This window comes from Syngnathus floridae, chromosome 13, assembly GCF_059516105.1.
Source record: "Syngnathus floridae isolate MCC-2025c chromosome 13, RoL_Sflo_1.0, whole genome shotgun sequence".
Classification (NCBI taxonomy): domain Eukaryota; kingdom Metazoa; phylum Chordata; class Actinopteri; order Syngnathiformes; family Syngnathidae; genus Syngnathus; species Syngnathus floridae.
Genome location: NC_142425.1, coordinates 10,892,052 through 10,919,892, shown reverse-complemented (window position 1 = coordinate 10,919,892; position 27,841 = coordinate 10,892,052). Strand labels below are relative to the sequence as shown.

Sequence of the window (27,841 nt, the reverse complement as noted above, 5' to 3'; positions counted from 1 at the left end):
ATTAATTGCGATAATATTCATTTTATGACTTTATTACCATTGTAACCTGGAATTCATATTATCATACTTAGCTGCCTTTTCACAATTATATTTGGTGAATCCTGGTGCACATTGGTTCCCTCCTGTGGTGCAATTATATAAATTAGTGGTCATCATATCAACATATGCACGTGCATAATCTCATAAAGAACACAGTAGATATGATTTACTACAATAAAACAGGTCCTATGGAAACATAATCTACTATTTTACCTGGTGCATTAATTTTATGATTTCATATTCATTTCAGTGGCCCAGTGTGGGCAGGTGCACTTTGACCCAGTCCATAAACCCAGCGGGGTCTTGTAGGAAAGCAGCCAGGTTGCTTCTATTCACATACACGGCCAGGCCCATGGCCGACAACACAACGAGAGGCCACTTCAGAGAGCTTTTGGATTTGGGTTGGTCGCTGGGTCGGGTCTGCATGGGCTTGGCCACCCGATCCCACTGTGTCAGTATAGCCTGACGGGCTCCGGCCCATTTGCCAGGCCCTCGTAGACGGTACTGTAACGGGCTGACGGGGCCGAAGAGCAAGCTGAGGCCAAGCTTCGGGTCGGTCAGCATCAGTCGAGGGATATTGGGCCACACGCCTACCAGTGCGGCTATTTCATCCATGTAGCTCGAATAATCCACTTGAATGGTGTGTCTCTGACTGCTCACGTACCTGAAAATACGAGACAAACGCCTCAGTGTTTAAATGTTAAATGTTTTGATTCACAACATTAATTAATTCCATGACAGCACATTTCTTAAATCTCCAAATATACTTTTTTTTTCATAACAAAATGAGTTACCTGTCAGCCATGGTTTCCTGCTTATATTTGATGTCATCCAGCATGTCAGCCACTAGAGGAAGCTTGATGCAACCTGGTGACGTCACAAAAAACGACAGGTAAAGTTAGTTTGTTTTAACACACTGACAGTTTGGGCATATAGAACTTTTATGGCTGCCAGGAAAATTCCTAGAATAAACATAGCAGACTCAACTGGTTTTTGTTTGTAGAGCAGAAAAACACACAAAGAATTTGTACGCTGTTACTTCTTATTCCTACCTTTGAAGACCCTGGTGGCCCACCTGGCCTGCATCTCAGAGATGGGCATGATGGCCCCCAGTGGCTGCACCAGTCCAATGACGGCCAAGGTATGGCGCTCCAGCTCCGGGGGGAACACGTACTTGTATAAAGCCGCCTTGTTGTCCGACACGGTGGTCACGTGCGGGTCCAGGAAGGGGAAAGAAAACTTGTAGCCGGTAGCAAAGACCTGAACACAAAGACCAAACAAGATGCATTTGTGCCACAATGATGATGAAGACTTTCGTTGACTCACCACCAGGTCAACGTCCTCCACCACGCTGCCGTCGTCAAACTCCACCGTGGAGCCTTCAAATCGGCAAATGTTGGGCTTCACCTGCACCGTCCCCGAGAGGATGCGGTTGGGGAGCTCGTCGTTCACGGTGGGATGCTGGCTGAACAGCCTGAGATGTTGACAACCAATCGCATGAGGACTACAATTATGATTCTTGAGTTTGTTTAAATTTCGTATAAATATATAAAAAAATTAAATTAAATATTTTAGAAAAATGGAAATCAAGGGAACTCGCAGATGTTAATTGTTGTACCTATGCTTGGGCTTTAAGTTGTACAGGTTGTGGTTAAACCTCCGGTTGAGTTGGTTCTCTCCTAGCCTGCAGACCAGTCCAAAGGGAAGCAGGTTCCGGATCAGCAAAACCGCCCTGTTGATGGCCAAATCCAGGGGCACGCCCTTGTACCCGACTCTATTCAGAATCCAAGCTCCCCTCCGGGTGCTCAAGTAAAGCTGGAAGGGAACGAGAAGGTTTCAATTGAGCGGCGGTGATCATCTAGAAAGATCACTCTACCTGTTTGGTGACCCTGCTGAGCTCCACAGCTATGTCGCCTCCCGAGTTCCCGATGCCAACCACTACCACCTTCTTGTTCCGCCATTCCTCGGGCGTCTTATAGTCACGACTGTGGAAGTATTTTCCCGGGAACGTATCCAAGCCTAACTCAGACAAAACAGCACCCACCGTAAATCATTAATAGAGAAAGTGACACTTTGATCGTTGATTATACACACACTGGAAGTTGAAATGAGGTGAAGGTTCAAGAAGAAAGTAGGACTCGAGGGAGGGCTTGATTATGGGTTGCTAAAAGACACTAACGGTTGATTTCTGAAAAGGCTACACTGCAAATAATAATAATAAAAATAAATATTTCAGCACATAAATTTGGGTTTCAAATTCAAATTGACTATTATACCAGAATTTTTTCAGAAATTCTAATTACTGAGGTATATATATATATATATATACACAACATGAAAAAAAGGAAGTTTGGAGAGTTTTTCTGCTTTCAACCTGGTACCTGGGAAATCCTGGAGAGGCAGGTTGGGATGACAATGGTGTCCAATGCACACCATCACAGCGTCAAAGATGTGTTTACTTTTTTTGCCTTCCTGGTTCTCCGTCTCCACGTCCCATTGGCCAGAACGGGAAAAATCTGGCCTTTGTTTCACCCGCAAGACTTTGGTCTGAGGGCATTAAAAAAAAAAAAAAAAAAGATTAAACGTGACATTATAGTAGCCATAGATTGTTTAATGATGCTATTGTCCTCTTTTATATCAGTTGTTTATAACCCTTTAGTGTTATTGCAGCGGAGGTTATAACATTGAAGTAGCAGTGGGGAAAAAGTAAATATAAATCTAGTCAAGCTATACAGGGGGAAAAAAAAGGTTAAAAAAAAAGAAGCAAAACCACATTTATGATTGACGGAGGAATTAGTGCTTACGTTGAAGCGTATGTGCTTGCGAAGGTTGAAATGGTCGGCGTACATGCGGAAATAATCCATGATGAGTGTGTTGTGCATGTAATTGGGGAAGTGGGCCGGGATGGGGAAGTCGCTGAAGCACATCATCTCCTTGGAAGTATTGATGATGACGGAGTGGTAGATGCTGGCCCGGTCCGGCTCGGGGTTCTCCTGCAAAAGCAACCACAAAAACACTTGATCAGAAATGCATGATTTTTTTTTTTTTTAGCATCTTAGGACTTCCCAAGCAATTCATTCAATCCACCTTGAATCTCCACAGCCCCCCGATGTCATCGCTGCTCTCGAAACAGACGGGCTCAAGACCTTCGTCCAGGCAACACTTGATGCAGGCCAGGCCAGAGCTTCCTCCTCCAATCACAGCCACACGACGAGGCATGCTGAAGCTGCACAAGTGTCCAAAACTTCCTCTTATATCTTTTCAGTCATGATACGAGATGTTGACGAAATAATGACAGTAATGGGAAGTGACTTTAATTTGAAGTCTGAATCATCGTGGTTTGAAGGAAACCGATGTGTCCTGTGAAATTTCACACAACTGTAAAATAATTTATTAATCATATTTAGACATACTGATTAAAAATTACAAAACTGGTACAGTACAGTTGAATATTTTTTGTAAACGTTTATACATTTAAGATTCGATTTGATTTAATTCACTAAAGAGTTGAATCACTCTTAATTTAGTTTTGACTTTGTAAAGCGCTTTGAGCAACATATGGTCGATAAATATTAGTGCCGTTTTTTTTTTTATTTACTTTTTTCCCTTTTTCTGGTGCACACAGTTATTTTGCCACCTCTGCTATTTTTTTTTTTGCACGCTGCCCAGCAACAAATGCGCCCTTTAAAACGATGTGTGCTTTTATAAAACAGCACTCAAAGTGTATTTGCTGCTCCACGCAAAACACGCACACTCACCCTTTGCAAACGTCAGTAGCAAGCTTCAGAGGCAACTCACTTCAAACTATTTTAAAAAACTCCCGAATATGGCAGCTGGAATCTCCAACGGTAGAGACTGCAAGTGAACGTAGCAAACTTGAGTCAACTTGGCTTCTTTTGTGGCTTCAAATAGTGCGAGTGAAAATGACGCGACAAGAAGAACCGTCGACGCTTTCTTACCAGCTTTGCACTCAAGACGAAGGGAAGAGGCTTGTGTTTTTGTGCTGTCGTTGGCTCGCAGCGGCGCTTGGAAGTGGGCGGAGTGCTGGACTCTCCCGCGCCCGACTTTGACCCCTGAACTCATCATGACAGCGTGATCTGTTGGAAAAACAAACAAGTCTCGGACCGGACACTACATTAGGTACACTTACATAAGATAAATGAGGGGGAAAAAAAATCACTTTCCCCTCCAGACAGATTACAATAAAATAAAATTTGAAATGACAAAAATGGCTCGTCTATATTGCAGTTAAAATATAAAACAAACAATATTGTTTTAATTGATGTATATATTAAAATAGCTTAGTTAAAGTTGCTGTTGACTCATGACAGCCTTCCTTACCAGTTCTCCTTTTTATCATGTTTTCCACTTGATGACTGCCTGTTGCATGCTACAGTACATTTAGTGTACAGTTCTTCTTTGAACAATAAGATCCTCTGTTGCTGTGGAAACTCTGTGATGTCAGAAAAAGGCTACTTGAAGACCTGGGCAATGTGGTAGAGGTGTGGTCTCTCCCATTTAACATCAGTTGGAACGTGATTGGTTAATTGGGTACACAGCCTCAGAGGGGTGTACGCACTTCTGCAACCACGTCTTCACTATTGTTTACTTTCTCTCAAAACAAATATTGAGTTTTATGGGTTATAGGCCACATTAATGGCAGAAAAAACCTTTGGTTTTTTATTTCACAAAGGCAGGGGTGTGTAGACTTTTGCATTAACAGTATCTTTTCCAAATAAAAACATTCCGTATTGATCTAAGAGAAAAAAGTGTATAGATGAAGATGAAAATTCTTGTAGAAACAAAATGTCAGGATGGCACTTCCTGACAAAAGCCAAATGAGCCCGTAAGACATTCTCGTCTGTGGTCCCGGTTCGGCCCTCTGGCTTCGGAAAGGATGATGCACACGTTCCCACTGGGTGAGAATGGCCCGGCGGGCTCCGTTCCACTTCCCTGGCCCGATCAGGCGGTACTGGTACGGGTTGCACGGACCCAGCAGCACCTGCCATGCCAGTTTGGGGTCGCTGAGGAAGAGCCGTAAGACGTTGGGTCGAACCCCCATGTCCACAGCAAGGGAGTCCATGTACGGGATGGGATCCAATTGCAGGGCGTTCTCGCTGTTAATCAAACTAAAATCCAAGGATTAAGCATTAACAATCCTGGAATGTTCATTAAAAATGATTCGATTAATCGGGTTAATTAATTGTAAATGATTAAGAAAAGACTGAAATTTATTTGAGAAATAAAATGATCATATTTAAACATATTTTAAATAATTGGTTAATAAACATAAAGAATGGTGCCATACCATTTGGACAACGTTGTCCGTTCTTTCTTTATGTCCTCCATCATAGCCTCCTGTGACGGGAGACTTATTAAACCTGGATCACAAAACAAGATGGATGGATGGCCAGCTAACAAATAGCCAATTGTTCATGCACTGTACAACAGGTGCCATTATTTTAGATGGATGGAATGATGGAAATATAGACCTTTAAAAACCCTCGTGGCCCAGCGAGCTTGCAACTCTGCAACACAGTTGACGGGGGCGAAGCCATCAATTAAGCCAATTACAGCCAGTGTGGGCGGGGCCAGGCCGAGTGCAAACACGTGTCGGTAGAGGCGGTGAAGGTGGCCTGGACCGCACTTGGCCTGCAGGTCGCTGGGCAAGAAGGGGAAGTTGTAGTCGTAACCTGTAGCGAACACCACCACATCCACCTGAGAAGAAATCGGAAGTTTGAGTCCACGAAACAAAAATATGATGGCGATCATTACCTTGTGTACCACGGTACCATCATCAAAGATGGCGTCTGAACCGTTGAAGCGTTTGAGATTGGGTTTGATCCGAACGCGTCCTGAAATGATACGAGCCGGCAGGTCGTCATTCACCACGGGAACCTGGAAAAAAAAGCTAACGCAGCATGGAACAGCAGTTAGTTTGTGAGTGAAATAAAGGTCAGAAGGTCTCCTTACCCGTGTTTTGGTCTGATCCCGTAGAGACTGTGATCAAAGGACTGATTGAGATTCTTCACCATCATCTCGTTGACCCATGAAGGAAACAGTTTCCTCTTCAGTGCGTCTAATCGGGAGTTCCCAAAGAGGTCCTGTGGGAGCCCGCCGGGACCCACACGGCCCAGCACCCACGCTCCGCTCCTGGTGCTGAGGTACACCTACATGGTTGACACAAACAGGAGTGAGGCGAAAGTTAGCTTCTCCGTTGACATCTGGGGACGGCGTTACCTTCTCAGCAACTCGACTGATATCCACCGCGACGTCACCGCCAGAGTTCCCAATGCCGACCACCACCACGCGTTTCCCCTGAAGACCCTCGGCGCAGCGGTATTCCCAACTGTGGAAATATTTGCCTTCAAAGCTCTCTATACCTAAAACAAGACATAACAGCTTGGGTGGATTCTTTTATCCATCCATTCATTTCCTCAACTACTTATCCTCATTTGGGCGTGCTGGAGCCTAATTTGATGTAAATGTCTTTTTTTTTCCTCTTTGAAATAAATAAATGGAAGTGCCATTATTTTGATCAGATGCACATATTGAATATTTTTTTGTTATAAAAAAAAAAAAGCTCCTGCCTGTTGTTCTCACTTTGGCCACTAGAGGGCTGTATAATACAAGCACAAAAAAATCGTGTGTTTGACGTGTCGAGATAATTTTCACCGATTTAAATAGACTAACAGAATATGTAAAAACAGAAATCATGTATGAATACTGCAACATGTATTTTGAGAGTATAAGAGCATCCATACCTGGGAAATCCTTGAGTGGCAGGTTTGGTGTGGTGTAGTGTCCCGTGCAGACCATCACGGCGTCGAAAAGATGACTCTCCCGCTGGCCGTCACACTTCTCGGTCTCCACCTCCCAACCACCGGTGGCTGCAAAGTCCGGAGTCGGCCTCACACCCACTACGGTGGTCTAAAAGGTCATATTGAATTTGCATTAAATGTGTCGCATCACAATACCCAAATTCCCTTTCCTGTCTTCACTTAGCTCATTCAGTTCTTCTGATTCTTCATATGGCGACCCACCTTGAAATGGATGCGCTGCAGCAAGTCGAAGGATCGTGCGTAAAGGCGCAGATAGTCCAGCACCTCGGAGTGGTGCATGTTGTTGGGGAAGTGGGCCGGTGGTGGGAAGTCACTGTAGGTCATCATCTCCTTGGAGCTATTGATGACCACCGACTTATAGATGTTGGCTCGCCCCGGCTCCGGTTCCTCCTGCAATATTACAAGAGTGCGTTAAGTGAGTTAAAAAATGTTAAATAATTAACTATTTTAAAAATCAACTTCATGGTAAACTGCCATTTTCATTCAGACCATAAAAGTCATTTAGTCCGCTTGTTTGATCCGGACCAAAAGCGGATTCATGGTGCGGTTCCTATTCAGGCTGTACAAAACTTTAAACAGGCGCTCACCTTGAATCTCCACAGACCACCGATATCGGGGCCGCTCTCGTAGCAAGTGGGCTCCAGACCTTCATCCAAGCAGGACTTGATGCTGGTGAGACCCGATGGCCCCGCTCCGATCACGGCCACCGTCCGAACCATGTTGCCGACTGATTGAGCTTGGACTGGAAGGCAGCGAGCACACTCGACTGACTGAGTGACAGATTGGCTTTTTTATCTGTCTGCCACGATTTTCATGCTGATTTTGACACACCCAAGAGGCGTGTCATGTACAAAGTTTACAACAGTTGACAAATAGACTGAAGAAAATTCAAAAAATGTGACAATTTTCTTTTTGTGTGAGCTGGACTCCTGCTACAGGGCTCAAAATATTTCAATATTTATTTTAGCTCCACTTGTAAGCAAATCTGGTTTTACTTTAAAGTTTGTTTTCAGACTTAGAATTGTTCTTAAGTTGATGACTGACCTAAAGGAATGAGAACTATGAATGTGTAACTTTTACATGCAAGCAAGTGTCAAACTATTACTATCCTGCTTCACTCTGAATGTTTTGTGTTCACTTCATTTTTGCCATTTTGACTCTTTGGTTGATTTTGACTCGCATCGAAATGTAATCGGCTTTTTCTTCCTCACCTGACTCCTGTATCGCCTCATGTTGTTTAGATAGCTAGCTTGCTAACTAGCTAAACATGTTCCCTTAGATTGGTTCGCACACGGTTTCCCAGCCAATGAGTTTTCATTTTATAAATTTTATTTTAAATATGTTGCCTCACACAAAGTGCGTTTGCTTGAGGTAATGTCGTTACTGTCTCGCAGGGTATGATTGTAAACATTTAGCAGTATGCTAACTTTGATTTCAAGTCCTGGAAGACAGAGTCTGTTACGTATTGTAGATGAAGCAGTACAGCAGAGCAGCACTCGAGAAAAGCACCATGCTCAATTTGGATGGCGTCCTCGGTCTCGGCACCAATCGGATCTTAAGTGCTTTCGGTGCTAATTTTGTGTTGAATGGCCAAACCACCCGGTCCCACTGAGAGAGGATTGCCTGGCGAGCCCCGGTCCAGCGACCTGGCCCGTTCAGTCGGTACTGATAGGACGTGCAAGGTCCAAACAACACCTGGAACGCTAATCTGGGATCGGTCAGAAGCAGCAGTGCTATGTTTGGTTTAACCCTGATCTGAGACGCCACTGAGTCCAGGTAGGGCATGTAGTCCACCTGGATGGGGGTTCGCTCGGAGCAGGCGTACCTAAGAGACGGCAAAGGACAAAGATGGCAATGGCGTTGATCTTGTCCGGAATCTTCTAGTACCTCTTGTGCATGGTTTCTGTTTCTGACGCAACTTCATCCAGCATTCTCTCTTTGGTCGGTAAATGTGATAAACCTACAGAAGATGGAGAAGAATCATTTTAAACTTATTGCGGACCGGGTAAGGTTTTGCGGGTTTACCTTTGAAAACTCTGGTAGCCCAACGAGCTTGTATTTCTGCCAATGGCGTGATAGACCCCAGGCCGTGGATAAAGCCCACCACGGCTAGGGTGGGTCTGGAGAGACTGGGTGGGAACACGTGCTTGTAGAGGCACAGGCGGTAACCCGACTTCTCCTGCAGGGTCGGAGGTAGGAAGGGGAAACTGTAGTTGTACCCCGTGGCGAACACCACCACGTCCACCTAAAGACAGGAATTCATCTTTCCAGGGATATTCAAGGGCGCCATTTAGTGGTATTAGATCATACCTGGTCTACAGCGCTGCCGTCAGAAAAGACCAAAGTGGATCCGCGGAACTCCTTGACGTTCCCTTTCAAACGAACGCGACCGGAGATGATCCGAGCCGGTAGGTCGTCACTCACCACGGCGTTTTGCTCGAAAATCCTTCGAAAAAGATAACCTTTGACTTCCTTTTTCGGTATCAATAATAACAACACACGTACCCATGTCGTGGCTTCAGTCCATAGAGCTCATGATTAAAAACCCGGTTGAACATCTTCTCCGCCTTCCTGCTGCTAAGAGAAGGGAAAAGTCTTTGCAGCATCGTATCCACGCGGGAGGCGTACATCATGTCTACCGGGAGGCCCCAGGGTCCTACCCGGCTCACCACCCATGCGCCGCTCCTCGAGCTCAGGTACACCTGCGGGACACCACGCCATCTCATCCTTAGTTTTATTTGATAAATGTTTCGGTACTTTCAAAACAGCGCCACCTTTTCAGCAACCCGGCTGATATCCACCGCGATGTCACCACCGGAACTCCCGATCCCGACGACGACCACTTTTTTCCCCTGCATGCCCTCAGCGTTTCGGTATTCCCAGCTGTGGAAGTACTTTCCGTTGAAGGTCTCGAAACCTGGACCATATACAAGGCTAGTCAATATCCTCCAGCATGGATAAAGAACCTTTGTACCTGGAAAGTCTTTGAATGGCAGGTGGGGTGTGGTGAAATGTCCCGTGCAGACCATCACGGCGTCAAACAGCTCGCTCGTCCGTCGGCCGTCGCGTCCCTCGGTCTCTACCGTCCACCGACCGGTATCGGCAAAGTCCGCAGTCTGTCTAACGTTCACTACGGAAGTCTTGAGACAAAGTTTGGGATGATTTCAAAATTCTTGATGGTTGGGCTATTTTGACAAAATCATATCTAAAAAAAAAAACAAAACTAAAATCTCCCTTCGTGTAGTTCGTGACACAACCATGATATGGTCGCCTGAGGAATAAGTTGTAAAACGTGTTCTAACTCGGTGGTTGGCATTCTTGGATTCCGCACCTGAAAGCGAATGTGCCGCAGTAGCTGGAAGTTCTGAGCGTAGAGTCGAAGGTAAAGCAGCACCTCCGAGTGGTGCATGTTGTTGGGGAGATCTGCAGGAGGTGGGAAGTCACTGTAGGCCATCCTCTCCTTAGAGCTGTTGATGACCACTGACTCGTAGATGTTGGCCCGCCCGGGTTCGGGTTCCTCCTGTCACATAAGTTCTTGTGGATTTCCACCAAAAGCGTTTTGATTCTAGAGCAAACCTTGAATCTCCATAGCCCGCCAATGTCAGGACCGCTCTCGAAGCAGGTGGGCTCCAGACCTTCTTCCAAACAAGATTTGATGCTGGTCAGACCCGAAATCCCAGCACCGATGACGGCTACTTTCTGAACCATGCTGGAGATAAAACAAGACGCAACAACGATATGTTTGCTACCAAGCGTGAGTTGCCGCATTCCAGTCGCCCAAATGTGGTCGACAACCGAGTGCAACATTTTAACGACTAACGACATTTAGAAAATTCAATTCAATATTTCTCCATACCTTCAAATTTACTCGTAATTATGCGGATGACTTGCTTGCAATAGCTTCAGGTGCGGAAATGATCCGTCCCAACTCAAAGGCTGTAAACTCTAAGTGTGGCTGATGCAATACAAGAATTGTGTGCACGAGAAAAAATAAAACAATAAGTACAATACCTTGGCAGAAGGTTGTATAGTCCTCAAAAATGTTCTCTTGTCACTTTATTCCTACTCACAACAGCACAAGTGAATTATCAGGCTCCTTAACACAGTCTGATGTGTGTGTGTGTGTGTGTGTGGTTTACATCATTATTTACATTAACCACGCCCCCCCTCTTGCAACAGTTGTCATCTGGAGTTGTCAGTCTGGTGAACGCTTCATTCCAGAAGACAACAGTGACTAACAATGCAAATTGTGTCAAAGTGTAACATGACTGCAACACGTAATGACAAAAGGTGAGGTGATTATCACAGACCAGGAAATGGATTGCGACAACGGAAAGGGTCTGGCTGTTTTTTTTGTGTGTGTGTGTGTGATCATGCCAGCTAACAAAGGGATGAGTAAAAAGGAGGATTTGTACCACAGAGAAAGAATATATACAATTACAGAAAATATTAATGCTATAAAATATTTTTATTTGATTATTTTTTAGAATTGATCATGTGTTTGATAAATAATATTTGAGATGAAAAAGTCATCAAGTCTTTCGTTATATTTTCAAGAAAACTTGATTATAATTTGGATTTATTAGCTAGCTAGCTAGCTCTTAGCTCATACACAAATTAATTCCAGCGAGCAGATGCTAACATTAATAGTATGTAGCTAACAGCAAAAATGGCTCACAACAAGCTTGCGTGCGAGCAGAAAATAAGTCTGTTGTGCGTCTTCAACTTATCAAATATTTAACACGTTTTACCAATTAAATTTTGGTGAAAGCCAGTAAGTCAAGAATTTATGCTGTCCTCACTTGAACTCAATAACAACTTGATATGGTTGGTTTAGGCAAGAATCACGTGTCATGATATAAATGGTAAAAATATGGTGTGGGCTTTCTTAGGGATGTGTTTTGCAGCTTTAGAGGGCGAAAATTTCCTAAGGGGGATGAAAAAAAGATGTTTTGTCCACTGTTATGCAACATGAACAAGATGAATGTAAGAAAGAGAGAGAGAGAAATCTGGCACGATGAATCTGAAAAAAAATCATGACTTGAGATAAGAGTTTTAATCGTTTCATGAACATGCTCTTAACACTTGTATCTCAGATTAGCTATTTCCATGAAACTAAATGGAAATGCTAATAATCTATTCCAGCCTTCCCACCGAAAATAATCCTTGTAATGTGGATTTTAATGAGGAAACATAATACTATACTTGGTTATAACATATGGATATGACCCAATAAACGTCTGTTTAGTTTCTTCTGCTGAAGGCAGTATAAGAGATAGATGGTTATATTGTACATTGAGCCATCTCAACTCCTCAAAGTTCATTAATATGACAGTTTGCAGAAAATGTTCTACGCAGAGGAAAAAGAATATATAACTGAGAAAATCTTTTTATTGTCTGCCTATATGTTTTGCTGCACCACTTGTATTTAGTCGAATAACTGATCGTGTTAAAACATCGCGGCATAGATGCTATTTCTGTTTTGATTATTATCAATCAGTGGACTGAAAAAGTTTCACATTTTTTGGGGCAAAAGTTTGGACATGAGGCTGGGCAAGAGATCGGGCTCTCGAACGTGCACGTAGTAGACCGCCGCCCCTCCAGCCAGCAGCGCCAGGCTCAGTTTGAACAGGCCGCCCGAGCTCGCCGTGTTCGCTTCTTGCACCTGCCGGTGGAAGGGAGGCGTCCAAATACTTATGTCCGAGCTTTCATGTCATTGAACAATTTTTTTTCCGACTCTTAGTGAAGATGTTAACCTAGCTTCTGATCGGCGAGTGCGGGACTGACCTTTCTGGTCTTCAAGGGTTGGTACAATCTCTCGAACTGGGTGAGGATGGCCCGCCGGGCGCCCTCCCACTTGTGGGGCCCAGTCAGGCGGTACTGGTAGGAGGTGACGGGCCCCCACAGGACCTCCTTGAACAGCCGGTAGTCGGTGAAGAGGAGCCAAAGTAGGCTGGGCCTGGCTCCTATTTCACCTGCCAGGTCGTCCATGTAAGTCACAAAGTCCACCTGCAGTGGCGACTGCCTGGAGATGATGTAGCTGCGGCAAATAGATGGGGGGGTTATAAGTATGTGTGGGGGGGCATCGATTTTGGCAGCTTTTACCTATTCTCCATATTTTTGGTGTCCTTCTCGACAGCCTTCACCATGGCCTGGTTTGAGGGCAGCTTCTGATGTCCTGATCATGAGAAGAAAACATCTCCGTGGCTACAATGTCGACAAACCCTCATCACATTTGGCGTAATGACCTTTAAAGACCCGCACGGCCCAGCGCGCCTGCATCTCAGCCTGTGTCATGATGGCTCCGAGGGCGTGGATGAAGCCCACCACGGCCAAGGTGTGGTGCTCCATGTTGGGAGGGAACACGTGCTTGTAGAGACCTACCCTGTGACCCGACTTGTACAGAGTGTTGGCGGGCAAGTACGGGAAGTCGTAGTTGTATCCCGTAGCGAACACGATGGTATCCACCTGGAATCAATCTTATTTCACAACGAAGTGATGACATCACATGCAAGAAGGGCCGCAACCCGAAACCTTCTGACCTTCTCTGCGACGCTGCCATCCTCAAAGATCACGGAGGAGCCGCGAATTTCCTTCACGTTGGGTTTGATGATCACCGAGCCTGACAGGATCTTGAAGGGCAGGTCATCGTTGATCACGGGGATCTGACTGAAAAGCCTGTGAAGATCGCATGGGGAAACGTATTCAATACTTTACGGTCCACGTTTGAAATGGTCAGTTTGATTCGGTTACCTGTGTTTGGGCTTGAGGGCGTACATGGTGTGGTCGTACATGGCGTTGAGCTTCTTCTCGCCGAACCAGTTGAAGAAGTTGATGGGGAAGAGTTGGAACAGGATGTGCACGAAGCGCGTGTTGTACTTCATGTCCACCGGCAGGCCGTCGTCCGACACTTGGCGGATCACCCAAGCTCCGCGCCGAGTGCTCAGGTACACCTGACCCAAAAGGGGAGGCGGGGTCAGCGTGATGGTGGAACAGGAGATAGGCACCAACCTGCTCGGCAAATTTGCTGCTCTCCGTGGCGATGTCGCTGCCCGAGTTGCCGATGCCTATGACCACCAAGCGCTTGCCGTGCATGTCTTCGGGACCCTTGTAGTCCCAGCTATGGAAGTAGTGGCCCTGGAAAGTGTCCAGGCCTGTGGGGCAGCAATAAATCTGAATGTTTCCATGAAAGGATTATGAGTAAATAAAACATCTGGAAAGAATTCTGCAGTTACCCGGGAAGTCCTGCAGAGGCAGGTTGGGGTAAGTGTAGTGCCCCGAGCAACAGATGACAGCGTCGAACACATGAGTCTCCTCTTTGCCATCCCGCTTCTCCGTCACCACCTCCCACTTGCCCGTGCGGGCGTAATCCGGCCTGGGTTTGACACTCTTCACCAAAGTCTGAAGAAGCCACACGCATATGAGGAAGCTGCCGATCCAAGTAAGCGAAGAAGCCATTTTTACCTGGAAGCGGATGTGCTGCAGCAGTTTGAAGTGATCGGCGTACATGCGGAAGTAGTTGAGGATTTTGGAGTGGTGCATGTAGTTGGGGAAGTCGGCCGGGATGGGGAAGTCGCTGTAGCACATCATCTCCTTGGAGATGTTGATGGTGAGGGAGCGGTAGATGCTGGCACGGTTGGGCTCAGAAACCTCCTGCAGAGGAACCAAATCCACTTTGGTGTGAGCAAAACCTTCAGTTTGATGGACTTGAATGCTTTAAATAATACATTTTTAATTTAGTTAATTACTTTTTATATTATATATATTTATATTAAATAATTTGTGCATCATCATGCATCAATTGTATACACAATGCCATTGTACTGACATTGACATAGTGCTCGGTTGTACGCATCTTGGCCACTAGAGGGCAGGGTAGTACATAATGAATACGTGCCATAAAGAAAGCCATGCCTTTAAGCTCTTAATAGGGTGCAGCAAAGCCCAAAATCTTACCCAGAAGCCAAAAGGATTACTATTAATCCTTATGTATTTTCTTTCTTTCTTTTTTTTTTTTTTATTGTCCTTGCCTTGAACTTCCAAAGACCTCCAAGGTCGTCGCTGCTCTCAAAGCAGGTCGGCTGCAAGTCTTCCTCCAGGCAAGACTTGATTGCCCCCAGCCCCGACGGGCCTGCGCCGATCACTGCCACTTTGCGCACCATGGTGGAGCTTTAGTTTAAAAATATATATATATATATTACCACAGGAGAAAAAAGTAAGTGAACATCGGCACTAATGATTTCTTCTAATCTTAGTCAGGCGCGCCTGATGAACTCCTGCCTTACAAATAAAGAGATTGCACAATCCTAAAATTGACACGCAAAAAATATCCTATCTCAAGCAGTGGTTCCTTGGTGACATGACTCAGAGAAAAGAGCACAACAAATTGATGACAGATGCTGCTGTCCTGCAATGTCACCGAAAAATCTCTGATACTCATTGACAATTGTATACTCAGTAAAATATTAAAAGGTGGTGTCATTGGAGGACATCCCGGGGTAAGTTAATTAAAGTAGGAGTTCCTACCTATACAGAAGGTCCAAATAACAGCTCAAGCCAAATGCTCCACTGATGTGGTCTGATGTGCTCGGCGAGAAGGGTCCTCAGATCCTCGCGCTCACATTTTTATATGCTCACGTGCAGATCTCCACCCCTTCAAACACACAAACACGATCGAGTCAGCCTGATCGTTATTGACTTTTGGGTATCACGTAGATTACACGGTACAATGAGCACACGCTTCAAGTTCTGTGAAAAGAATTGGATTATTTAGTATGAAGGGGGGCTGAAAAATATTTTTTAAATGATGCATGTTTTTTTTTTTAATGAGGAAAATAAAAATGCTACTATGTTTTTTCCCCTGAAAAAAAAACAATTAATTAAAAGTAACCAATAATAATAATAATTTGTTTTAATGAAGTAGGCTACATGTTAACGTTTAGGAAAGCCTGTATAAAAAAAAAAAAAAAATCAACATTTGCTTGATCTGTTGCATAATTCGATCGAGACTTTCGCTCAGCTTTTTTTGGCAACACAATGGGTTCAACTGGGCACATTGGCTCACTGGATAAAAGTTTATCAGGTAATCAAGGACAAATGTAGAAGAAAATAAATAAAAAATAAGAGGACGCGCAAGAGAAGTTATGTAACAAGAAGGGAAATAAAAAAATAAATAAAAAGCTAAGCCTTGGTAGACTACTGTACAGTAACTTTGTTACAAGATGATATTCCAGGTGGTCCACAAAACAAAACTTTTATTTTTACAAACTTGAAAATTCTTCAAAAATGCTGATAAGTATTGGGGACGAATGGAAATGTGGAAAAAAATCTTAGAAAATATCCAAAAGTCACTTACCTGGAATACCTGGAAAGACGCATGGGTGGTGGTGGTCCATGCACATATCAGGGGAGGGGGGGGTCAGTGCCCCCACCCCCACTTTAGCTCCACCAGTGGAAGACAGAGGGGCAAGCTTTAAAGAGGTCTCCTCCCACTAAGCAGGATGAAGGCATCAGGATCACAGATGTCTTGATCACGGTGTGCATGATGTCGCTCACATTTGCTACAAGCAAAAACCAAACACAAAATGTCCTCAGCCAAAGGTCAAAACAAAAAATTCAACAAAAACGAAATAGGAAGAACCTTTTTGATTTTCAACTACACCTCATAGAAAATGATAGAGCGAGGTCAAAAGGAAAAACATCTCATAGCCTTCTTGAGTGAACACCGTTTATAAGCATCCAAAATGATTTTGTGATAAGAGCAAATAGTATGAGTTGTATGTCAAAACACAAATTGATTTTAAGAGATTTTCGATGACACCAAATACAAAATGACATGCACACCAAAAATGATACTTATTCAAGTTGAAGCAAAAATCCTATAGATTGCACCACGTGACTCAACAGTCTATTTACAGTAAGTGCCGGATGGCAAGAAAAAGAACCCTGCCTTGATTGCAACAGAACGACAATAGCATTTAGCAAAAGCTGCCTAGAAGAGGCACTAGAGAAACCTGGGCTAGACTAAACGTATTGGCAACAGCTCCCTCTTGTGGGACAATAAATATAACACATGTTCCACAGTTGTGCAGTTACATTAAAAACAGAGAATGCAATTTCTGGAGAAATTGTGTGGGAATTCTGAGAGCTGAGGATGAACTCAAATGCTGCAATTAATAAAATGGAGCAAATTTGGAATGTGAAATTGGGGGGGGAGCAAAATGATGTGGAAGGATCAGTTAAAAAAAAAAAAAGATTCGGGAATGTTTCAGTGGAATGATGAAAATTGTGCAAATTCAGGAAAATTAGTCCTGAACATTTTAATGTTGGAGTGGTTTGAATCTTTTGAGTCATGTGGAGGGAGCAGTTGAAAAAGTGCATCGATGCTCTTCAGCATTCCCACAATAACAAAAATACACAAGTCTCTGATTGTTACGCCACGTATCCCAGGAGCGCTTGCAGGCTCTGAGGCGAGAGCCAGAGCGCCTCCAGCAGGTTGTACTGACAGTAGCCCATCCAGAAGCCGAAAGCCACGTCGGTGACGTTGTGGCGCCCTAGCATGACGCGGCTCAGCCCCACAGTGGCCGTCCACAGCAGCACCAGCACCCGCAAGGGAGCGGCTAGCACCAGGTGTGCCAGCAGGAAGCGGGCGCACATGGCGGCGCGGGTGGCGTGGCCCGACGGGAATGAGTAGCGGTCCACCGAGAAGGTGGCGAACATGTCCATGCGGTTGTGGACCGGACGCCGTCGCCGCACAGTTGCTTTCACCACCCCGACGAGGACCAGATCCAGGAGAAGACCTTGAAAGTGAGCATAGGAATTCCAAAGCTGAATGAATTATTCCCGTGCACACCTCACATCTTGATAAAGGTATTTGGAAGACATTTAATAGTTTCTGCATGAGTCTCCTTGAAAATATTTTTTTGGTGAGTCCAGCAAGACTGCACTTACCCATAAAGAGGTTGAGCATGACCTCCTGGCCAGCAGCACTGTCGCTTTTGTAGAAGCAGTAGGCGGTTCCTGCCAGCCAGGGGATGCCGTGGCCCGTCACCTCGATAAGCTTCATGAGGGGCCGCGCACTCCCCCACGACGAGTCTTCTCGGGCGCACACCCCCAGACTCTTGGAGAGCCACAAGTCGATGGCGAGCAGCGAGCTGAGGGCTACGCGGAAGAGCGACGGGTTGAGCCGGATGCCGTCCTCCTCCGGCGCCCCGGAGCCGGTGGATGAGCTGGAGCCGCGGCGACGAGTGGGGCTCTCAGAGGCGCGGAGCCGAGCGGTGGCCCCGTCGGAGCTCTGCCGCTGGAGAAGATGAGGCGGAGTCGACGAGCGGCTCAGCGGCTTGGTGAGGGACATGAACTCGAAGCGGCCGTTGTTGGTGCCGCTGAGCACCGGGCTCCCGCTGCCGGCGCGGCCCGGGTTTTTTGCCTTCGGTGAAGACATTTTGTCGGCGTGCGTCCTTGCGAGGAGCTGACACCGCAGTGGGGAATGTCTCCGCAGTGTTGTGCAGGCTGTCGCCTCTTTAACTCGTCAACTGCAAAGCTTGAGTATTCTTATCACGTAGTGAAGACATAGGACGCCATATTTGTTGTCCTATCGCATAGCCTTCTGGGAAATTGTGTTTTTCTTCGTGCTCAACTCTCATTGGTCAATATAAATATGACGGAGCACGCTTACTTCCGGGTTTGTTCGTCGTGAGGGGTCGATCACAGACCCCCTGAGCAGTTCGTCTTTCCACGCGTAAGCTTTCAAGGAACACCCGAAAATGCCTGGAATCTTGCTGGGTGACGAGTTCCCCAATTTCGAGGCCGACACTACCATCGGCCGGATTAAGTTTCACGACTTTTTGGGCAAATCGTAAGTGAATCCAGCCTATTATTACGAGAGTTCGAAGTCTGAACGTTTTTTTTTTTTTTTTTTTTATGCAAGGGTGACTTTCAGTTTCCTCAACCTTCTGCTATGCGTCTCTGTACAATTCCATGTTTTGGGCAAATACAGAAAGATGTCTAATAGTTGCGTCATAGGCGCACGAAGCAGTAGAAATAATCGGAAAACATTGAATTGCATTTGGTTATTTTTCGAGTTTTGTAACTTTTGGTGTGCTTCTAAGTCATTTAAGTATTTTTGAAATTGAATACTGCTTTTCTTGAAAGTCATTTTAAGATTTTGTTAGTGCACTTGTATTTCTGCTTTCATTTTATAACAACAACATCTTGCTCAGTGCTCACTGAGAGAAATCTGGAACCAGCATGGACACAAGGCTTATATTGTCTCATATCGAAACTGGGGCATTTGAGATTGTTGGCGCACATTTGAGGTTCTCCGCCTCCTTTGTGCTTGCTTGAATTCAATGACATGCATGCAAACAGCTTTGCTTCGTTTCAAGTCCTTCAAATGGAGAGCGTCGTGGTGTTCGGTCATATGTTAAGTCACATGTGACGGCCATGGGATTAGGCTTTAAAAGGCCCTAGATTTAACTTTCTTTGTGACATAAAACCCGTGCGTGTCTTTTTTCACGAGCAGATGGGGCATCCTGTTCTCCCACCCGAAGGACTTCACCCCCGTGTGCACCACTGAGTTGGCGTGCGCCGCCAGCCTCAGCGACAAGTTCACCAAGCGCGGTGTCAAGATGATTGCCCTATCTGTCGACAGTGTGGCGGATCACTCCGGATGGAGCAAGGTGGAGGGCAGTCACACACAAATGCACATGGCCGTTGAACGTTGTTTAACAGGTTGTCCCTGTGTGTACGTGTGTGCACATCGGTCTATTGTTGCACAACTTTAAAACGCAAGCAGCAACCTGCCTCGAGGTCCTCCAACTGCGCCGTCATTTTCAAACCTTTTGACTGGCGAACTTGGAAGATCATTAAAAATATCAAGTTAATAAGTTGCCTCAAAATGCTTATGTAATCTATCAGCATGGTCATCATTTATCAAATTTGAATTTTGGTGGGGTTTTTTTTCTCTTGTGAATTTTTTCCTGTTATCAGTTCAAATGCTTTCTATTTACTTGTTTTGCTATACAAGGTCAATCATTAATAAAAATAGGAATTATTTACTTTGCCCTCTAAACTTACTCAAAGGTGAACAAACAAAACAAAGTCATACAAGAGGCTGACAACAAAAGATGTTGCTGTCCTCTGCATAGACTGGATGTGTTTATGCACGCAGGACGTGATGGGCTTCAACAATCAGGCTTCAAATCCTTTGCCCTTCCCCATCATTGCTGACGAGAAGAGGGAGCTGGCCAACAAGTTGGGAATGCTGGACCCCGATGAGATCGATGGCGACGGCATCCCGCTCACCGCTCGATGTGTAAGCAACTCGCCGTTGTAGTAATTCGCTACCTGCTGAGTTTTCGGCGTTTAGACAATATGACGTTCGTGACCTTTGTCTAGGTGTTTGTGATCGGGCCCGACAAGCGGCTGAAGCTGTCCATCCTCTACCCGGCCACCACGGGGAGGAACTTTGACGAGCTGCTGCGCGTTATTGACTCGCTGCAGCTGACGGCGCAGAAGAAGGTGGCCACGCCTGTGGACTGGAAGGTACGCCTGACGCCAGCCTTTTTTTCTTTTTTTAAATTCTGCTTGCTACGCCAATCACCACCATGGGATGGATTATATTTTGCAGCCTGGAGACAAAGTCATGGTACTTCCCAACGTCTCCGATGCCGAAGCGGCCTCTCTTTTCCCCAATGGCGTCACCGTTAAAGAGGTCCCATCTGGGAAAAAATACCTGCGCTACACTCAGCTCTGAAGACCTTCAGCGAATCACAATGGAAATAGAAAAAATAAAAAATAGTACACCGCAAACATAAACACGAATTTGTGCCTTCTGTATCATTCCATAATAAACAACAAACTTTGCACTTAAATTCAAAATGTTTTTTTCCCCCAAACGTTTGTCTGTTATTCAGACACTAAGTGTCGCTGTTGCCTTATATAGAGATACTTGCACTACTACATGTCACCAATAGATGTCGCCAAACACGCTGTAGTGTGGTGACTGATTTTTTTTATGTACTCTTCTCCCAAATTAGTGAATTCATTTTGATGGTAAAAACACTACTTTTAATAAACATTTGAAATGTGAAACGATTTAGTTTCTATCATGTTGATAAAAGCCTAACTTTGCTAGAAAACTGGGGATTACAGTCACTAATTGCATTAAATTGAAAAATAATCACTTGATGTGTCAGAAAGGTTAATAACTAAAATGACCAAATTGTGTTTCTCCCATCTAATTAGGATTTGCTACTCACTAATTCGCCTATTTGCAGTTTCTTGGGGGGGACTAATGTGTACTGTAATTGCAATAAGACTCGCTTTATTCACTGTTATCCCACAAGATGGCGCCAAAGCCCAGTTTCATTAAAAAGTAGTGTTTGGGCATGACCTCCTGCCATCAATAGGCAAATATAAATCTTATCTTGGGGTTGCGGAAATTTGTGAATTTTTTCTATTTTTGTTGGAATGTCACTGAACTACTTTCTTCCCCTCTTGAAACTTTTTTTTGCCTTGATTTCTTTCTTTTTTTTTTTGCTAGTGGGACCGCCCTCCTCCTTGTCTTGTCTATCATGTTGGACAACAGGCACATTATGTAAACAGAACAGCAGCGCTGATCAAATGCATTTGTGCCACAACAACACTAGCCTTGCAAACATAAGAAGTGCTTCGACGCTGGCTCAACTGCCCTCCTTTCTACCCTGGCCCCTCTCTATGTTCATCTGTCATTCTGGACCCTCCTCCAGTGTTGTAACACAACACCGAGGCCGGTACCAGCTGCACGCTCACACCCATGTACACACGTTTGTGTAGTGGTGCCGATCAAAGACATAAACAGGGCTGTGAAAGGACTGGCCTCCCACCAAACTCCCTCATATCTCAGGCAAGATATCCCCCCCTCCACTGATTGATAAGCAAAACAAGCGCTCAGTCATATTGTGACACATCGGAGCCGCCCACCCCCTTGACGATTTACAGGCGGGATTTGACGAGTCAGGCTCTGCTTATTGTGAGGGTAGATCATGTTTGAGTTGTTCTAAAAACTGTCAATAAATTAGAAATACTTCAGCTAGCATTGGTTGAAATTGGTCAGTGTCACCTTTCCCCCAATTTAGTCAATTGTTAATATTTGTAATAATTATACGAGCCTCTGAGGCTTTTCTATTGGGCTAAATGAATTTCTTTTACGAGTGGCAAGAGAAAACAAATGTACAATACAAAACGCTCTCAAGAGCCAAAAGAGTTCATGAGAACTCTTAGCCAAAGATTTCTCCCTCCAGTCCAAACTTTTTTTTTTTTTTAATGCATTTCCTGTGTAAAAAGCATACGCTGCTCAAAGAAGATAAACCGTGATCGCAAAGCACGGAGATATAAAATATATTACAAGGGTCGTTAGTTTCCAGTTGAAGCTGCCAAACTTTTCAATCCTGCCGATACTGTATAAATTGCAGCGCCATAGTACACGTATTGTTCCTGCAGTGTTTTTTTAACGCTCCCCTCAGAGCAGTAAGTGCAATGGATGCAATAAAACAAAGCGCTCTATTTGAGTTTGGTTGTTAAAAAATACAGAAAGGCTGATACAGTATGTTGCCTTTAAGTGGCGTGTTCAGCTGAAGGCATCCGGGAGTTTTTTTTTTTTTTTTGCTGTTCTGAACGCAGGAAAAATTGGCCCGCAATTTCCTAAGGGCTGAGTTTGGGCATGAGCCAGCGCCAGGACAAAGAACAACTGTGCTCCTGCAGCTACACAATGAACTGTGATGGAATTAGGTGGGACAACACTTACAATTGGAGGGTTTCAAAATAATGTGCTGGGAAAATGTTACATTAATTGCACATATTAGTGGGAATGAGAATTTTTTGGGGTTAAAAATATCAATATCGGGCCCATTCAGTCTAATTTTTCTTTTTACAATGGAGACACTAGAAAGGAGGGTCAGAAAGTGTCAGTCAGCAGGGGAATTCCCTAAACGGAGCTCCGCCTCCTACGTGGGTCAGACCGACCTAACATAACTGATCCGAACATAATCACAAAATTGGGAATCAGAACAAGGCCACTTAAAATGCAATAAAATGTGACCAATCTATTACAGTGGCTTTTGCTACCCTTGAATCAATCCAGTGAAAAAAAACTTTTAGAGTGAGTCATTTTGTGTATGTGTGAGCCTAATTTTTGTTAATTAAATAATTGTTTGACTGCTGGGGCAAATTTTGACCAAAATATTTAATTTGGAATCACATTTAAAATAGATTTTAAGGAATATTTTTCTCCAAAATTATTAGTTTATTTCAAGTCAGGTCTCCAAACAATTCTTTTGAGTTATAATTTAAATTGATCGACTTTGAAGGCAAATGGGCGTCTAATACATAAAAACATGAAAATACATAAAAAAGCATCCAGCAGTTGCATTGTTTTTTTCTGTTGTTTTATGACAGTGCCTTTAATTGGTAGGCTGTGCTCTCTCCATGTTGGATGAACATAAACAAGTTCTAAAGCAAAACATGTGTTACTCACTCGTCTCTCCCTACGAATGTGTGTATGAGCCAGGAAAGCCAGACTGGTTTCATTACCAGCCCCATTATGGTTTAAGGGGGTGGGTTGGGGGATCATCCAAAAGACAAAACAGTTGCCATGGCAACACCACCTCACATGACCTTCCTCGTCAACTTTCTCCTACTTATCTTCTAGTGCATTTGCTTCTTCTAGTTTTATTAATTCAGCCCCCCAGAACAATTTCAAGCACAATGCATTGGATTTTTGTGAACACTGATAAACAATGGCCATTCAAAAATAATAAAAATAATAATAACATACCCCAATTAAGCGCTGGCCACCATTGACGAGTCTCTCCCGGTTTGATGTCGCTGGTATTCGGCTTAACATCGAATCCAAATGAAGCAATTTTCCACCTAATGAATTCCTGGGCCTGATAATCCCACTTGAAAGTATGAAAATAAGCAGACAGAGTTATGTTGGTGAAAAAAAAGACGTGCTACTTTATAGACAATAGATAACTCATAAAATAAAGGATACGAAAATAACTTACATTTCTGACCAAAAACATTTGACAGTCAACAAGTGTTGACTTCCTGCCATGTTTAAATCGACCACGGATTTTACACGCTTTCCAATACAATGTATGACAGTGCATGAGTCCCTCTAGCGGCATGGAGGGAAATTACACCAACACAAAAATAATGCACTGTATGTAGATGTATTTTTTTGCCAGTTTTCTTCATCTGGTACCTCGCCCAGCCTTTTCTTTGACATACACACATGCACACACAACACACACACGCCTGTTTTCCATCCAGCGGTCGAATTTCACAGACACCTCTTCCCTGTTTCCCCCCAACACGGGCTGCCCTCTGCTTTTAGGAAAATAAATACGCGGAAAAGAACACAGGGGATGAAAAACAGCACTGGTGGGGAGTTATAATTGTGGTGCTCTCTTCTTCTGTTCTTTTTCCCACTTTCTGCTTTATTTTAAAACAGCAAGTGGACAACATTTCATCTCTGTGTCGAGTTTGTGTGCTCTCTTCATCTCTTCAAGATGTGCAGGAGTATTTGTTCTGTGCCATTAATAGATGGGACACACTACTCAATATGAAGAGCAGACCACCAGCACTCCTGCTACTAAACCACTTTAAGTCATGAATAACCTTCTCAACACACACACACACACACACTTGTATAGAGTCCAGGCGCACTTTATTAGCAGAGGAGCCATTTGCCTTGTCACTGTGATGAAGAGCTTGGCACTGCTGTGGCGGGCTACTTTTTAAAGGCCCAGACACCCTTAGCCATTAGTCAGGTGAGGTGATCAATGTGTCTCTAATAGAGAGGAGGAGGAAGATGAGGAGGAGGAAGATGGCCGTATTGATAGAGAGACGGAACGATAAGCAAAGAGACCGATTGCACTTTTGCCTTCACATTCATAAAGCAGCTTACGGGCGCTAATAGGACCTGTCAGCTTGCGCTATGTATTTATGAGGCCACGTCAAAACAATAGCATCTATCTCACATTAGGCCGCTGAGTGGGAGTGCTTGAGTGTGTGTGTGTGAGAGCAATTTGAAAGGGGGGGGATGTCGCTCCTCAGAAAGTTCATCTCAATCCCGAGGTCAATATGCGTGTGTGTGCGTCCCGTCCTCTATCTTGTCATCACCGAGCCAAGGTGCAGAGGAAGCCTGCAGGGTTGTAGCGGGCCTAAGTGAAGTGCAGGAAGCCCACCAACACCGACCCCCCCAATCCACCCACCCCCTTGGCACCGCTGCTCTGTTTTGTCTGTGCATGGGAAAATGGGAACTGAAGAGGCAAAAACTTTTGATAAGCAGGCGCTGGTGGTGAAGGGAGTGTGTGTGTGTGGGAGAGGGGGGGGGGGGGTAAGAGTACCAAGCCGAGCGGCGGCAGGGAGTAGCTTGTGTCTGGAAAGCATCAAGCCATGGCTTTGCATCGGTGTGTGTGTGTAGGCGTGCGTGTGTGTGCATGCACATGGTCTCGCTGGCTTGTTAACCTGGAGGTCACGGGCAGCGTCAGGTGATGAAGTCAATGCCTGGCACACACACACAGTAAATATCCATCCATTATCCTTTATAGTATATATGAAGGTGATTGATTATAAACACATATGTCAAGCGTGTTTTCACATTTGTGATTACTCAATAAAATACAGAAATGTATTTGGGATTTAAAAAAAATGGGGATTATGTCTTTGGAAAAAAATGCATCTTAAGAAAAAAAAAATTCTATACATAAAAGAACGTAGATAAGACTGCATTTGACGGGCGAGCTCATGGAGCAGCACTTCGAGTGTCTTATCATCTTATCACGTCTTTAGTTGCCAAACAGGAAGTGAGACCAAATTACATGCTGTCAAACAAAAGCTTTTTTGTAAGGGACAAGTTGAAGCGAGTTGACTGACACACGCTTTTGGAAAATATATTCCCCCTGCAAAATATGCCTTTTTTTTTTTGTCACCTGCCTGCTCTGGCTGCACGTCAACCATCACATCTCCTTTTCCCAGCCTCACACCTGACGGCTGTCACGTCAAGCCTGACCTTCCCAAATGGACTGCAGGCTCACTATTTGGCAAATGTCAAGCACAGCGAGTGAGACACAGAGAGCGACAATGCACCACAGGGAGGAGCAGCTGAAACTTGAACTACAGCCAAAAGTTTTTTGTAAGAGTAGCTGCACCGCCCGCAGCTGTCCCGCTAATCTTTCCCACCGCTACAATCTCCCGGCACATCTGTCTTCACTCCACCACCCCCCCCTCCACTCCTCAACCCTCTGTGTACCCCTTCACATGCAAAAAAAAAAAAAAAGAGGACAAAAAATTGGACAAAAATGCAGCAAAAGTTGACAAGAAATGAAAAAAATCTGATTTAAAAACAACAGGCAAATTTTTTACAAACAAAATAAGATAATAATAATAATAATAATAATTAATAAAAAACAAAAAAACGGCCTGAAAAAAAATGAATTAACATATATAAAACTGTCAAATATATGCTCATGCATTCAAAAAATAATCTTAAAGTCTGATATTTTTGTCACATATTTTTGTCGAAATAAATTACATTGTTGCATTTGAAAAAGTTTTCAAGAAAATAAGTCAGAAATGTTGAATATTTTTGCCATGTATTTAAGCCATAGCAAATTATACTTAGCATAAAAAAAAACATTTTTACGAGCTACAACAAAAAGTTAGCAAGAAAAAAAAGGCTACAATTAAATTTGCCACCATCCTTTGAAGATGTGCCACCCACTCAGCCACATATTGCTTGTCTAGTTTTTGTGTAATCCTCCAAACTAAGATCCAGTTACACACACGGATTCACATCCAAAAATCAAATCCCCCTTGCCCGTGGAAACTTGATCATCGCATTTCCAGTTGAAATGTTGAGCGAAAGGTCTGAGAAGGCAATTTGCTTTGGAGGGTTAGCAAGTCAAACAAAAAAAAAGCCTAATGAAGTTCATGGGAAAGGATCAAAAGAAATTAGCGGTTCAATTTGTGTGTGTGTGTGTGAGCTTGCATGGATAAGCAAAAAACCGACTGGCGAGTCGCCATTCGAAAGTTTCTTCTATAACTAAAACCAAACATTTCCAAGCCGATATCTTTCTAAATGCTATTGTTAGCAGGAGTTAGCATTAGGGAAGGGTCCATTGCTTGCAGATTTCTGCAATAATAAAAAAAATGTAACATGTGGCTCGTTGGTCTAGTGGTATGATTCTCGCTTCGGGTGCGAGAGGTCCCGGGTTCAACTCCCGGACGAGCCCTTCTTTAAATTAGAGATATTGAGGCATTAGTTACCCGGGCCATCAAATAATATGTTTCAAGAGAGCACCACACCCAACAACAAGCTTTATACTTAAAGCTTTTTACAGGGGGGAGGGAGTGACCAAGGGGGGACTCATGCAATCATCCATCCCTGGAGGTAACAAAGGGTCAAGGACTCTCATTTTTCAAACAGCCCATTCCAACATTCTTCTTGGCAATCTTTCCTTATGATTTGGAAGTTGTTTATATTTACAATTTAACTAATCAATTTTTTTCAACAATTTTTTTGTGCTGCCAATGAAAATAATTATTTTTATTTCTTTAAATGGTGAGCACGTATTTTATTTTCTGCAGTGTCATCTATTAACGGCCAGTCATGCACAAACTTGATAATCTTAAACCCGACTGTGCATTGTTTCACTATTCTTTTTTTTTTTTTTTTTTTGGAGGGAAATTCCCCCCTAAAATGAACATTCCTGTTCTTCCTGCAGAACTCCTCCTCATAGTTGCCATGCTTCCTGTGTGAATATCTGGAGAACTATAGCAGGGTTTGTGCCTTTTTAAGGCTGGGTGTGGTGGTGGGGGGGTCCAAAGACGGGCTGACCTCCCGGCGCTCTCCGGAATTCCAAACACGTCGCGGAAAACAAGCCGAGCGTCTATGTTGCGAATGACAAAAAAGA

At 44.2% G+C, this 27,841-nt stretch overlaps 6 protein-coding genes, 1 long non-coding RNA gene and 1 other non-coding gene across 14 annotated transcripts in view; 2 read left to right on the top strand and 6 right to left on the bottom strand.

Annotated features, from left to right (window-relative positions):
* Nucleotides 1-16: 16 nt before the first annotated feature.
* On the bottom strand, nucleotides 17-4,516 carry LOC148388715 (flavin-containing monooxygenase 5-like). 3 transcript variants are annotated; one of them, XM_088395019.1, is made up of 12 exons: nucleotides 4,381-4,516; nucleotides 3,999-4,136; nucleotides 3,798-3,894; nucleotides 3,127-3,265; nucleotides 2,844-3,032; nucleotides 2,421-2,586; nucleotides 1,916-2,058; nucleotides 1,658-1,854; nucleotides 1,366-1,513; nucleotides 1,092-1,299; nucleotides 834-906; nucleotides 17-703 (listed from the first exon to the last, which is right to left on the bottom strand). In XM_088395019.1, the coding sequence occupies exons 4-12, from the start codon at nucleotides 3,256-3,258 to the stop codon at nucleotides 286-288; spliced, it is 1,674 nt and encodes a 557-aa protein (XP_088251145.1). In that variant the 5' UTR covers nucleotides 3,259-3,265; nucleotides 3,798-3,894; nucleotides 3,999-4,136; nucleotides 4,381-4,516; the 3' UTR covers nucleotides 17-285. The 3 variants fall into 3 exon arrangements, with proteins under 3 accessions (XP_088251145.1, XP_088251143.1, XP_088251146.1); XM_088395017.1 differs by having other exon boundaries at nucleotides 3,798-4,136; XM_088395020.1 differs by lacking the exon at nucleotides 3,798-3,894.
* Nucleotides 4,517-4,696: 180 nt separating this feature from the next.
* LOC148388714 (flavin-containing monooxygenase 5-like) lies at nucleotides 4,697-8,036 on the bottom strand. The gene is made up of 9 exons (XM_088395022.1): nucleotides 7,469-8,036; nucleotides 7,083-7,271; nucleotides 6,804-6,969; nucleotides 6,280-6,422; nucleotides 6,013-6,209; nucleotides 5,815-5,950; nucleotides 5,532-5,757; nucleotides 5,348-5,420; nucleotides 4,697-5,168 (listed from the first exon to the last, which is right to left on the bottom strand). Exons 1-9 carry the CDS (start codon nucleotides 7,598-7,600, stop codon nucleotides 4,796-4,798), a joined length of 1,635 nt encoding a protein of 544 aa, XP_088251148.1. The 5' UTR covers nucleotides 7,601-8,036; the 3' UTR covers nucleotides 4,697-4,795.
* A 156-nt stretch (nucleotides 8,037-8,192) lies between these two features.
* Nucleotides 8,193-11,766, bottom strand: LOC148388713 (flavin-containing monooxygenase 5-like). Of its 3 annotated transcripts, none has more exons than XM_088395015.1 (10): nucleotides 10,738-11,766; nucleotides 10,458-10,590; nucleotides 10,213-10,401; nucleotides 9,856-10,021; nucleotides 9,656-9,798; nucleotides 9,387-9,583; nucleotides 9,192-9,327; nucleotides 8,907-9,126; nucleotides 8,769-8,841; nucleotides 8,193-8,706 (listed from the first exon to the last, which is right to left on the bottom strand). In XM_088395015.1, exons 2-10 carry the CDS (start codon nucleotides 10,587-10,589, stop codon nucleotides 8,340-8,342), a joined length of 1,623 nt encoding a protein of 540 aa, XP_088251141.1. In that variant the 5' UTR covers nucleotide 10,590; nucleotides 10,738-11,766; the 3' UTR covers nucleotides 8,193-8,339. The 3 variants fall into 3 exon arrangements, with proteins under 3 accessions (XP_088251141.1, XP_088251142.1, XP_088251140.1); XM_088395016.1 differs by having other exon boundaries at nucleotides 10,893-11,766; XM_088395014.1 differs by having other exon boundaries at nucleotides 10,458-11,766.
* Nucleotides 11,767-11,922: 156 nt separating this feature from the next.
* LOC148388712 (flavin-containing monooxygenase 5-like) lies at nucleotides 11,923-15,534 on the bottom strand. The gene is made up of 11 exons (XM_088395021.1): nucleotides 15,408-15,534; nucleotides 14,912-15,050; nucleotides 14,346-14,534; nucleotides 14,117-14,282; nucleotides 13,893-14,035; nucleotides 13,635-13,834; nucleotides 13,424-13,559; nucleotides 13,130-13,349; nucleotides 12,987-13,059; nucleotides 12,669-12,921; nucleotides 11,923-12,546 (listed from the first exon to the last, which is right to left on the bottom strand). The coding sequence occupies exons 2-11, from the start codon at nucleotides 15,041-15,043 to the stop codon at nucleotides 12,397-12,399; spliced, it is 1,662 nt and encodes a 553-aa protein (XP_088251147.1). The 5' UTR covers nucleotides 15,044-15,050; nucleotides 15,408-15,534; the 3' UTR covers nucleotides 11,923-12,396.
* Nucleotides 15,535-16,591: 1,057 nt separating this feature from the next.
* plpp6 (phospholipid phosphatase 6) lies at nucleotides 16,592-18,518 on the bottom strand. Its single transcript, XM_088395026.1, has 2 exons — nucleotides 17,832-18,518; nucleotides 16,592-17,680 (listed from the first exon to the last, which is right to left on the bottom strand). The coding sequence occupies exons 1-2, from the start codon at nucleotides 18,319-18,321 to the stop codon at nucleotides 17,313-17,315; spliced, it is 858 nt and encodes a 285-aa protein (XP_088251152.1). The 5' UTR covers nucleotides 18,322-18,518; the 3' UTR covers nucleotides 16,592-17,312.
* A 38-nt stretch (nucleotides 18,519-18,556) lies between these two features.
* On the top strand, nucleotides 18,557-20,752 carry prdx6 (peroxiredoxin 6). Its single transcript, XM_088395030.1, has 5 exons — nucleotides 18,557-18,735; nucleotides 19,402-19,558; nucleotides 20,050-20,193; nucleotides 20,277-20,423; nucleotides 20,509-20,752. Exons 1-5 carry the CDS (start codon nucleotides 18,644-18,646, stop codon nucleotides 20,632-20,634), a joined length of 666 nt encoding a protein of 221 aa, XP_088251156.1. The 5' UTR covers nucleotides 18,557-18,643; the 3' UTR covers nucleotides 20,635-20,752.
* A 3,072-nt stretch (nucleotides 20,753-23,824) lies between these two features.
* The window catches only part of LOC148388706 (uncharacterized), a 37,532-nt gene continuing 33,515 nt past the window's right edge, over nucleotides 23,825-27,841 (bottom strand). The window contains exon 6 of one of the 3 annotated variants that reach the window (XR_015862296.1): nucleotides 23,825-25,433. This is a non-coding gene — a long non-coding RNA (uncharacterized LOC148388706). The other 2 variants (XR_015862298.1, XR_015862297.1) reach the window with 2 other exon arrangements.
* trnap-cgg (transfer RNA proline (anticodon CGG)) lies at nucleotides 27,089-27,160 on the top strand. The gene has a single exon. It is a non-coding gene; the product is annotated as a tRNA-Pro (tRNA).